The sequence below is a fragment of the Xiphias gladius genome, chromosome 9 (genome assembly GCF_016859285.1).
Source record: "Xiphias gladius isolate SHS-SW01 ecotype Sanya breed wild chromosome 9, ASM1685928v1, whole genome shotgun sequence".
Lineage (NCBI taxonomy): Eukaryota > Metazoa > Chordata > Actinopteri > Istiophoriformes > Xiphiidae > Xiphias > Xiphias gladius.
In genome coordinates this window covers 3,502,152-3,514,250 of record NC_053408.1, presented here as the reverse complement: position 1 = coordinate 3,514,250, position 12,099 = coordinate 3,502,152, and the positions used below count along the sequence as shown (strand labels likewise).

At 39.0% G+C, this 12,099-nt stretch overlaps 1 protein-coding gene across 5 annotated transcripts; it reads right to left on the bottom strand.

Moving 5' to 3' along the window:
* Positions 1–38: 38 nt before the first annotated feature.
* On the bottom strand, positions 39–10,081 carry tap2t (transporter associated with antigen processing, subunit type t, teleost specific). 5 transcript variants are annotated; one of them, XM_040135709.1, is made up of 13 exons: positions 9,821–10,081; positions 8,311–8,560; positions 8,030–8,226; positions 7,037–7,148; positions 6,798–6,928; positions 5,832–6,037; positions 4,689–4,886; positions 3,852–3,980; positions 3,555–3,746; positions 3,249–3,422; positions 2,290–2,449; positions 672–808; positions 39–248 (listed from the first exon to the last, which is right to left on the bottom strand). In XM_040135709.1, the coding sequence occupies exons 2-13, from the start codon at positions 8,514–8,516 to the stop codon at positions 54–56; spliced, it is 2,037 nt and encodes a 678-aa protein (XP_039991643.1). In that variant the 5' UTR covers positions 8,517–8,560; positions 9,821–10,081; the 3' UTR covers positions 39–53. The 5 variants fall into 5 exon arrangements, with proteins under 5 accessions (XP_039991643.1, XP_039991640.1, XP_039991641.1 ...); XM_040135706.1 differs by having other exon boundaries at positions 8,030–8,560; XM_040135707.1 differs by lacking the exon at positions 9,821–10,081 and adding an exon at positions 9,668–9,797 and having other exon boundaries at positions 8,030–8,560.
* Positions 10,082–12,099: the final 2,018 nt, after the last annotated feature.

Here is a 12,099-nt window from a genome sequence, read left to right as displayed (position 1 = left end):
TTTCAGACGCATATTGCAACTAAAATCAAAGTAAAAACAGTACTGAGCTTCTCTCAGCTGCGTTGAGAGAACAGTTCCTCTTTCAAGCGATGGTACCGTCCTCTCTTGGCCATGAGTTCTTGGTGTGTCCCTTCCTCCACGACTAATCCCTTCTCCATGAAGATGATGTGATCTGCCTTCTCCACAGTCTTCAGCTGATGAGCCACCAGCAGGACTGTCCGACCACAGGACAGAATCTCCTGCATGACCTGAGAAACAGAAGCCAGCAGTGAAATACCAAGGTACTCTACTGCCGTGTGCACCTGGTGGTAACCTGCAATCCTCTTCAGACTGTCGCCCTTCTCTGGGGCTGTTTTTATCGATTATTTTCATTAGCAATTAATCAATTAATTATTTAGGGGAGGTCCTGGTATTGTACATGCTGGCTAACTGGAACAGCTAACAGGGACAACTGATGGAGCTGAGCCCTTGTTAATGTTATTGGTAACACTTGTGCTTTTCTTACTTTGACAAGTCAAACGTTTTGCTGTGAAAAAGGCCTCTTATCCACACAATGTATCCGGATACAGTTCGGATCTGTTAATAGGGATAATCACGTGTGATGGGAGTGTTCTCCTGTAAAAGTGGGCGTCATCAGTGGCTTAGACATGAGATGACCATGTTGTACTTACAGCATTCTGTGCTTTTACATCCAGTTTGCTCGTAGCCTCATCCAGTATGATGACCTGCGGATCTCGAACCAGAGCCCTGATGATGGCGATGTGCTGCTTCTGTCCCGCTGAAAGTTTGCCACCACATTCTCCAACATCTGTGAAGACGAACAAAGGACATTTAGTCAGTTTAAAGTCAATTTATTTATAGAGCACATTCAAAATAACAAACCAAAGTGCTTTACACTGATGTAATTATGAGTCTAGAACATCTGCAATTGCTTTTGCAGCTCATATCACTCTGAAAAACCATAACAGCAGCAAACTTATTCGACGATGCAAATGGGCCTATATTAGTGTCTTCAGCATCATTCACTGAATCCAGAGACACCAGAATTTTTCTTCTACACCTGACGGTTGCCGATATATTAGCCAGAACATTTTGCAGTATTTGTTAGCTCATTTCTAACCCCATGGTGGCGCTATTACTACCATTTTTAGTATGTGAAGCACTAAAGTATGGGGAAGCTCTTCACCGAGTTTCAGTGTTGTAGCCCTTTATAGTTTTTGAGATATTCATCACGTTTCGTCATGTTTCACTCTTTCCCCAGAGAAAACCATTAAAAAAAAACCCCCAAAAAACCCCATATAAAATCAACTGTTACATCTGCACCAAAAGTAAAAGCACATATCCCCCTAAAATTCTAGGTGAAAGCGTGTAGGACTAGTAGCACGTCAAAAAATGGATGGGAGAAAATAGTTTAGAAAGAAAGAATAAAGAGCGAAGGCAACTATAGAATGCAATCACACAGTTAAACCCCGAAAACACAGACATTTGGTTTCTACATGAAGTAAATTGACAACATGGGCCTTCAGTTTTAGCTGAATTCATCACCTACCCTTCCCAGCCAGTGTTTGTGTGTCTTTAAATCTCCCCATCCACATTTTTCAGTCAATCATTATTGAAACATCCCATCAGCAGGAGACTTTCTTTCTGTGTTGTGGCGTTTGGTCACCGGCCACAAAGGTATACCGCCAGCTATAAGCTAGCCACGTCTGTCAAAAGGTAATATTTAACTGCTCACCAATCGTATGTCTGTAACAGCTTCCCTTACAATATCTCTCAGAGTACAAAGTACCCAATGTTACACTGAAAGAAGCTGTTTTTGTTCTTTTTCCTGTGTTATGTTCGTCATACAATGATTATGTAGGCTCAACTTTATTCATTAAAGTGTTACAAGCTAATCTTTTTTTTTTTTAATTGCAAAGCCTGTGCCCTGCCTCTCTGCTCTCATACTACAGTGCAAATAAGAATGAAGTTTTAAGCATACTAATCCTGCATCAAATGTAAAATTAAAATTAAAGAAATAACATTAGACACATTGAATAGATAATCAAAACAACAATAAAAAAGGGCATTAGACCGTTAACATCCTAGAATTTAAATCCTACGAAAAGACTAAAAATAACAAAAGAAAACTGTAGCATTCAGAATTGATTGGCTCTAATGTGGTAACAAAAAAGAATCACTTTAGCACAACTGATGACCATCTATTATAGCCCATTTGTATAGTATTAAATGTACTGTGTAGTAATGTAATGTACAATGTGATGCACAAGACCATGGACAGCTCTGTACCTGTGTCACATTCCTTTTCCAGCTCAGGTATTAAGTCATCTGCGTTGGCCTTCTTTGCAGCTTCTTTCACCTTCTCAACGCTGCAGTCCTTCAGGCCGTACTCAATGTTGTATCTCAGTGAACCCGAAAACAGCACAGGATCCTGGGATACCAGGGCTATCTAAGGCATAAAGTTGAAACACATATACGTATTAGTGAGTGTCTAACCAAAACACCACAAACAAAAGCAGAAGATATTATCTGCACTCACAAAACTGTTCTGAATCTTTAGCAAAGTTGTTACTAACTACATAGTCACGTTGTTAGTAGCGTGACATCACCGTGTTAGCATTGTCACTGTGAGCAAGTTGGCATGCTGTGGTTACCATTCAGCACCAAGTTCAGCAATGTCCCAGTAGAGCCTCACAGAGCTGCTGGTGTGACTGTAGGCTGTTAAAGTGTATGTTTAATGTTACTTGTTGGTAGTAGAACCAGATGCAAACAAACACTGTAAGGCTCCTTTTTAATTGTCTGAATTGAATGTATTTGTGTTATGATCAGATTTTCTTTTAAGGTGATCTACCAGCAATGGTGCAGTCATTTTGCCACCACCCTTCCTGACACTTGTGGAGTTCCTTTTTGCCAAGCAGAAAGTATCATATGTGTAAGAAATTTGTGATATCGCGACTCTTAACGACAACAGTGTTGTTCTCGTTATTTTTCTTGTTATTTTGATCTGTAAAATATGACCTGAATTAGTGCAACACTGGTAAAACTATGAACCTGCCATTGACAGATTTGGATGACGATGCACAGAATGGCAGAAGTTGCCGTTGTTTGGTTTTATGTATTTTTGTCTCTATTTTGTTGATTACTCTTTAGTTATTTCTGTTGTTGTGTCGTGGTTTTGTCTTTTATAGTGATACGCTATGTGACGTCTGACATAGAAAGGTGCTTCTGTACTGTGGTGCCGACGGTACCTTTTGATGGAGGTATTTGTGTTTGTAATGGTGCAGCGGCTCTCCATCCAGCAGGATCCGTCCCTCCTGAGGTTCATACAGCCTCTTCAGCAGGCTAACACAGGAAGTCTTTCCACTGCCGGAGGGACCCACTAGGGCTGTCATCTTCCCTGGCTGCAGCTCCATTGAAACTGACTGGGCAGAACATTTTAATGATGTAATGATTCATTCGTGGCTTATCATATACTGGATTAAAATTTAACACCATTACAAACACAGTGTTACTTTAGGATACAAACTGTTCCTTTCAGCCGATCAAACAGTTACCTGAAGTACTGCTTTATCTTGAGGAGCTGAGGGGTAGGTAAAGGTGACGTTTTGGAAAACAATGCTTCCTTGCAGCTTCTCAGGAGCTAAATCTCCCTCTTTCTTACACTTTGGCATCCTGTCAAGATAGCTAAATACTTTGGAAATTACTCCACATGTGGACACCGTTTCTCCACAGCAATAAAAAATCTCCTGTGACAAAAATAAAAAATCATCAATGACGGTCATATGTTTTTTTTTACAATTCAGATACACAAAGGAGATTTTGCACTGTGAATACTTAATAACTTAGTTCACCTTTAGATTGACTGACATGGGCTTCTGGTACAACACAAGGGACGTGAGATTGCCGATACTGAGCTGGCCGGATGAGATGAGACTGCGGGCTTGTAACAGCATGAGTATCTTTATCCCCAGGCTCACCAGCTAAATGGAAAGAGTAATACAGGGAGAGCTTCATCACGCTGTAGTCGAGCAACATACTAAATAACAAAAATTACACATGCTCCTAAAAAACAACCAGCTAAGCGAAAGGGTGCTTTAATATTACTGGAGCAGCACATATGTACGGAAGCCCATTCCTGCCAGGAAAAGAAAACAGCTGCTGAAATAGTAGAAAAGATAAAAAATAAAAATACTCACAGTGAGCAATTTCGAATTTTTAAGTCAGAATAATTATATACAAAGTCAAAATTCTGACTCTGTATCTCATAATAGTTACTTTGTCAGTTAAGTTTTGACTTAGCATCTCATAATTTTTACTTAAAAAGTCCTAATTTTGACTTTCTATCTCATATGTTAAACTTATCTAATAATTTTGACTTAATGAATAATGCCTTAATATTTCAAAATAGCAAATACTTCTGATTTATTAACTGATATAATGATTTAGTAAATCATAATTTGACTTAAAAATTGTCAAAAATAAATTGACTTGATTCGACTATTCCATTATAGTACCTACTGACCATAGGTGTTTTTATTCCTTTTGTCTTACACACTACATCTTTCTGTTCTTTTCCTACTGGAAAGAACCCCCATGCCTACGGTGAGTTGAAAACTCAACATGTTCTCTGATGTGTGATCTTGCATCCTACATGTTTCATCCACTGATGTTCACCACTGCCATCTTACCCTGCGTATTAAGAGGAAGACTGCACTGTAGATTCCCGAACGTCTCTTGACAGCGCACATCTGGTCCAGAGCCTCATTATACCTCCTCAGTTCATCTTTCTCCGCTTTAAAGCTGCGGACTGTACGAATCCCGCTGATCGTCTGGAGAGCCATTTCTTTGTTCTTAGCGTGACATTCCTGCATCTGTTCTTTCAGCTCCTGTTTGACAGAGAATACAGACCCCTTCAGTAAGAGGGAACTGCATTCTTCACGTCAGACGGATGCTACACTCAGGACAAAACAGGTTAAAGTCTTCTTGATCTGACCTGCATGTGATGCACTTTTTCTCAGCAACTTATCTTTCATGTTGTTGCCTCTAAAGTCCAGTGTTGCTGAAATAATAATCTGTAATAAAATTCCACCAATCTCATATTCCACTGCTTTTGAATGTCAGGTTAGTTTTCATGCTTTGAAAAAACAAAATCCTTCAACTACTGAGGTACTGTTTTGTACCTTCTCTTTAACTATAGTCATCTGAAAGCAATGAATGCTCTTTATGTTTGTCATTTTGTTTTTCCTTCAGTAAACCTTCTTCCTCTTTTCTTCCTCCTCTCATTGGAGAGCATCTAACTAATTCCACATTGCCTGCTGCCTTTTCCAACTGATTATATGCCTTTTTCCTTGCTTCTTTTTCTTGTTTGTTGTACAGAGGAACACAACGAAGGAAATAAACATTTTTGGCTTGTTTCGAAACATTTAAAAATACTGTGCTTTGAATAATAATTTGTGTCGGATACGTTTTTTTTCTTCAGTGAAGTTTAATTTCATTGTTAAAATTCTTAAGAATGTATCTACCTTTTGTGCCTCATTTCAAAATCAAAAATCTGTGAATATGCAGAAGTTTAACCGCTGGACACAAGATGTCTCCTGCTTCACCGAAAAAGTTTCTCAGTTAATGTGACCTGGAGGTTTCAAGTTTTCATGTCATACTTGTGTAAGTTGTATATTGGACCAGGACTGGCTCTCAAACAAGTTGGCAAGTCGCAACTAATGCTTGAAATCAACAACCATGTGACCTAACAGCTGACGGTATAGAGAAAGTTAATGAGTAATCTTTAACCACTGTTTTCCATTGTTGGCTACTCAGAGGTAGAGCACACCTACCTTGTACCAAGTGATGCGTTTGTTCTGCACTATGGCCAAGAGTGGCATCTCTACACAGGTGAGCAGAGTGAGCTCCCAGGACAGGCCCACCATCACTCTGAGCATGAGGCAGGTTTTGACTGTGCTGCGGACTAGCGCGTTGGCGTTCAGTGCCACTGTTCGGCCCATCCTGTCCACATCGGAGTGCAGTCGGGAGGAAAGACTTCCTGGGTGATGAAAGGCAGAAAAGGCCTTGTTCAGGAGCAGTAGCTAGAAGGTGCAGTGTTTGTTAGAGATCACGGAGGAAAAGAAATAGCTTGTCAAATTGATTGGGCCGTTTTTTTAGGCCTTTTCTAAATAGTTACATAAGATGTAACTAATGGCCAAAAGTATGTGGACACCCCTGCACACATACTTTTGTCTACTTTTGATTCAGGGCTGTTTGTCCATTGTTTGGGCTATATCCTCTAGTTGCAATGATAAGAAGCCTAATGCTATAGCATACAGCAATATTTAAATATTAGTGTTCTTCCAACTTTGTGGCAAGTTTGTTTAGCCCTTTCCTTCTTCAACACGACAATGCCGCCGTGCACAAAGCCATGTCCACAAACAAATGGTTCTCCCAGTTTTAAGTGGGAGAACTTGACTGGCCTGCACAGAGTCCAGCCCTAAACCTCATTCAACACCTTCAGGATGAAGTGGAATACCGACCATGAGCCAGACCTTATCGTCCAACATCAGTATCGGACCTCACTAATTGTCTCACGGCTGAATGGGAGCAAATCCCTGTAGCCAGGATCTAGTGGAAAGCCTTCCAAGAAGAGTGGAGGCTGTCATAGCAGCAAATTAAAGCCCATTGCCTGGGACATCATATGATAAACAATCACATATGGGTGAACTGTCTGTGGACAGAAAAAAACCTAGTAAGTAACAGCACTCTTTAAATATCTTAACAGACATGTCAGATATCTTTTATGTCCTCCTCACCAGGTTTTTCCTCCTCAAAGAAGTGCACTTCCTGCTGCATGAGAGTGTGAAACAGCCGGTGCTTTAGTCTCTTGTTCAGTCTGGCCAGGGTGCACATAAATATGCCTCCTCTCAAGCCAGAGAACAGAGCACTGTTAAGATGGAGACATTGAAAATTAGTTTTGTTTTTAGAATCACTGAAACAAATCATATTTTAGTGCAAAGCAATAGAAAATACATCAGCAGTTTTGTTTCATTACCTTCCAATACAGAAAAGTGCCAGCTGTCCGACTGCATAACAGAAGCTGGTTTGGACTTGACCACTTAGCATATCGATGACCTTCCCCTGATAAAGTGGGATGTATGTGTCACCTGTTCGGAAAGATGAATGCCACAGATTAAATAGGCAGGAATGATATACTGTATGTTTCTGCAATGTGATCCTTCAGAGGTTCTTAAAATGTTCATCCTTCAAATAGCAATCACTAAACTTTCTAACAGATGTGGACATCACACGTGATAATCACATATGGTTGTTAGATATTTTGCCTATTTTCAACAAAAGCCAGGAAAAGATCAAAACCAATTAATGTATCCTGCCAACAAGTATTATCTGTGTATCCAGCGGGTGATATATCTTATTGCTCTGTGCCATGGAGCTCTATCAATAAGCCACACTGTTGTACTGGGTGACATGTTCAGCCACTACCCCGAACATGGGCCCTGCTGTTTCTTTTAAGGCTGCAACTGACAATTATTTTCAGTCAGCTATAAGATTAAACAACTGAGTGTTTCAGCCGTAGTTTGTTTTGAGTCAACCCTACATACACCATACTAAAATATAAGTCTAAGTATATGGTTAAAAAAATAGTTTCCAACAAATGCATTATTTCCTGCTTGTTGCTAAAAACTAAAGTGCCCAGCTGTTTTATGAAATTACTGAGCCTTTTTTAAAAATCTGCGAACTGTCTTTAAAGATGTACGTCCTCAGTACGAACTTATGGGCTTTGGGCTGAGTGCTACAGACAGGGTAGGGAAGTTATACAGTATCAAAAGACGGACTAAGGCATTGTTGGTTTTGGTCTCTTCAAGAGATTTGTTGGTATCAATAAAAATATAGAACACAATCTTATCCTTTCTGTATTCTTCTGAAAATGCACTTTTGCAGTAGTTGCAGTGAGTAAAGCTAATGAGCCATATATGCAGGTGTACCATATGGAATATACTGCAGAATGTCAATATTTCAAACTTACAGATGACCCCTAAGATGAGGAAACTAAAAGCTGCGATCAGGTAAAGCGTATCTGGTCTGAAGTATATCACCACCCTCATCAGCGTCTGTCTGGTATCCAGTTTGTTGGCATCTTTTCTTATCTTTCCATGACCGCAGAGACCCTTTTCCCAAACCACACAGGCCAGTGACGAGGACATCGGGCCCAACAGCAGCATGCTGAGGTTGGGAGATGGTGGACTTGCCATAAGGATCCGTCCACTTTCAAACACAGGAGAAAGAAGGCAGAGGAGTGCTACCAACCTGCGGAGCACAGCCTGGGGATTTCCATCAGTCAGTACGGAGGTGAAAACATGTAGAATAGCCCATTTTACTGCCCCAAAGGCCCAGACACCTGCCAGTCGACAACAACCTCGGCCCTCCAGCAGCACCAGTCCTGCCCACAGTGCCGAACTCAGTATTGTGTCGAGAAGGAGAATGAAAAATCCACATGCTGCCACTTTTCTCATTTTCCGTTGGTTGATGGTCAGACTACAAGAGGCTGAATCTGATCCTAGAACAACAAATATTATTATTATACAGTCTACTGATTACCCTGGCAATCCTATAATCACTTTAGGCCAGAGGTGGGAATTAACAAAGTTTATTTACTCAAGTATTGTGCTTAAGCAGATATACTTTATGCTACTTTATACTTCCAGCCTACAACATTTAAAAGGGAAATGATGCGCTTTTCAATCCAATCCATTTATCTGACAGTTGTGTTTATTAGTTATTTTATAGATTGCATTTTATGTAATTATATTAATGTATCAAAATATAATCAAATACTAAAATATGTTCATTTTTGATGTTCATTTTGCAAAAGAAAATTCAGAAGGCGCTGGACCGTATTTATATATTTATTTAGTTTCATAAAATAATCTCAGGACCACTCAGTTTAATGTTGGAACGCTTGAGGGGTCCTGGCCCCCTGGTTGCGGATCAGTGTGTTTGAGAACACCAGCTATGTGTAACGGACAAATGTTTCACTGCTGCCACAGTATTTTTGGTGTCTTTTAAGATGTGGGCTGGGTACTTGTTAAATGACTAAATAAATTACATAACTGACTAACTAACTAGAAATAATCCATTACAATCCTACTATGGCTCCAACCAATGATCATTGTCTTTATCGATTAACCTGCTGATTATTATGTCTATAAAATGTCAGAAAAGAGGGAAAATGTCCAAGATGACATTTTTAAAGCATCAAATCTTAACATTTGAGAGGCTGGAGAGGGAATATTTTCCAGTTCTGCTCTAAAACGATAATAAAACGAGTATTCGATTATAGAAAAAGTTGGCAACTCATTTTCTGTTGATCGACTAATGACCATTTAATATGCTTTGTGTTTATGTAATCTATAACACCACACCATGTTTTATTAGCTAGTACTTTGTAGGTCAGGTATCAACCACGAAATTAACAGCTGTCCAGTAAATGTAGTGGACTTGAAAGTACAATACATCCCTCGCACATTTTCCAATGCGCTCATGTAAAGTAGAATGACTCAAAATTCGACTTCATCAACGGCGCTTTGGTAAAAGGGGAACCAAAGCACAAACACACTACTTTTCTCATTTTTCTGGTAGTGGTCTGGTTTGGACATATCCATACCGTAGGCTACCAGCGACGTTTGACCACGGCGTGTATGGAAAATATCACGAATACCAGTGATCTTACCGGACCCTCACGAATTCATATGGTTAAATTAATTCACAAGCCAGTTTTTGCAGTTTCTCTGTACTGTGGCTAGCTTTGATGACTTACCGTGTATTTCCCCTCCCTGTGCCCAGTTAGCTAGCTGCTCGTCGGTTCAGGTTTAGTTTCACTTTCGGTTGGGAGACGCACTGCGTGATTGATCTGTATCATTTGAAACATGCCGATAACACGAGACCTATCAATCACTCGCCTAATTCCAGTAAGCTTTTTTTTTAAATTTATATATTTTTAACTTTTTTTTTATTTTTATTTTTTTACTGCATGTATGACGAGTTCTAAAACTCGCTGTCGACGCTTTACACACACTATCGTCCGTCGTTTCAAGTTGTAGCCACAAGATGGCGGCATCTTACATCCGCGCTGTTGTTGAGTTTTCCGGGTTTCCTGAAGAAGTCGTCTTTCAAAATAATGGCACGACTTAGTCTGAAATTCTGTGCCTTTTAAGGAAATATCCAGTGCTGGAGGAGGTTTTCAGATGCTTTAGTAAAAGTACAAATACCAGACTGTAAAAATAAATCATTATAAGCACGTCCTGCATTGAAAATGTTCGAATAAAAGTATTAAAGTATAATCAGGAAAATGTATTTAAAGTATTAAAAGTAAAAGCACTCTATGCAGAAAAATGGCACCCAAAAAAAGCTCAGCAAATTTACTGTTGTAGTTGATTGAGGTGACTTCAAACTATTTTGCATAGGACTGCAGCCTATGATTGTGTTAATTATGGATTCATGCAGATTATTATTTTGATTAATTGATTGTTTAGTTTTTTAAAAATTCAGAAAACAGTGAGAAATGCCCATCACCATTAACCAGAGCCCAAAGCGACGCCTTCATAATGCTTGTTTTGTCCAATTAATAGTCCAAAGCTCAAAATTATTAAAAATAAATTAAAATTACTAAAATGATGAAAAGCAAAAGCAGCAAATCATCATATTTGAGAAGACTGAAGCTATTTCATAAGCTCTTCATATCTTCTGTGTGCAAAAATCTTAATCTGTTATGTAACTAAAGCTGTCAAATAAATGTAGTAAAAATTAAAATATTTCATCAAGTACAGTGCACATAGCAGACTACACAGGGCAGCTTCATTATATTTGCCCAGAGCATGAAGACAAGCAGTGCTGTAACGCTTGAATACTGTCCTGCCCCGAGTTTCCTGTCTGTCAGTTTGTGGTAATTTGATTATCAATATATTTTTGAACATGCCAAATGTGAGCATAGTATCAACTGAAATATTGAAAACTCTGTAAGACATGGTCTCAAAGGATAAGGCAAAAATGCAGGACCTGTCTTAAGACCCTTATAATTCAGTTCATATCCTGCTTTTGTGACACATATAAGTACCAAACATGCACAAGCATGGATTCATTCTCAAAAAATTCACAACAGAGAAAAATTTGATATTCAAACATTTATTTTCCTCCTGATCATAATATATAAATAATTTATATTACAGGTGTAATTTGGCCCAAAGCAAGACAAGCTCTAAAAATTACTAATAAATCCTCTCATTGTAGAGAAACCTCTGGTTACAACAATACAGTTTATACCTGAAATGTATATTTAACTGTCAATCACATCTGACATTAAAATAGCTTTGTTCAAACCTTTACAGGTGGTATGACCGTCCCACTGTTCATTTATCAAAAGATTATTCTGTCTCATAAAATCTCTTATTTCTGAAGCGAAGGTAAACTCAGTTACAGTGTCGTAAAACGTGTCGGTTTCTACCTTTCAAGCTGCTGACTCCTCAGTGCCTTCGAAATATTCCTCTCCTGAAATGTTTCAAACCGCTGACACGCTGACATACAGTATGAAATCATCTGCTTCTCTCCTACGTGTTCCTGAAAGGGTTTGATAGTATCTCGTGGTTGTAGATTATCCCTTAGAAATACAGCAGTTATATAAAAAGGCACTGTTCCAGTAAGGAATGAAAAGCATGCGACAGAAAAAACCATGATTAATTTACTGTTATTACAGCGCATTTCTACATGTGACAGTGACCGACCAACGGATAAATCCTTTTTTATTCCTATGCACCTCCAATGATCTAAAGCAGCCCAAACTCATTAACATGGGTGTAATATGCTCAGCATGCTGTTATTAATGCCCTCACTATAGTCACGACATGGAAAATTGATTATTCTACAGCAGAGATGTAAGAAGATGTAAAATAAGACCCCAGAAATAGGATACTCTCCTTTTCTATATCCTGTTAAAGGCCTACTATAACAGTTCTTTAGCTATTGACAATTAAATGATGGGGCTGGTGACATTCTATGTTTTTCTTATTGTCAACAAATCTAATGAAAAGACCAAAACCAACA

What these genes read in the sequence shown, in the direction of transcription:
- tap2t (XM_040135706.1), bottom strand. Translation starts at nt 8,516, where the DNA reads ATGAGAAAAGTGGCAGCATGTGGATTTTTCATTCTCCTTCTCGACACA. An exon ending in AAGATAAAGCAGTACTTCAG is followed by an intron (nt 3,423 to 3,554) that starts GTAACTGTTTGA and finishes TGTTCTGCCCAG; the next exon opens with TCAGTTTCAATGGAGCTGCA. An exon ending in GGAAAAGGAATGTGACACAG is followed by an intron (nt 809 to 2,289) that starts GTACAGAGCTGT and finishes TCGTCTTCACAG; the next exon opens with ATGTTGGAGAATGTGGTGGC.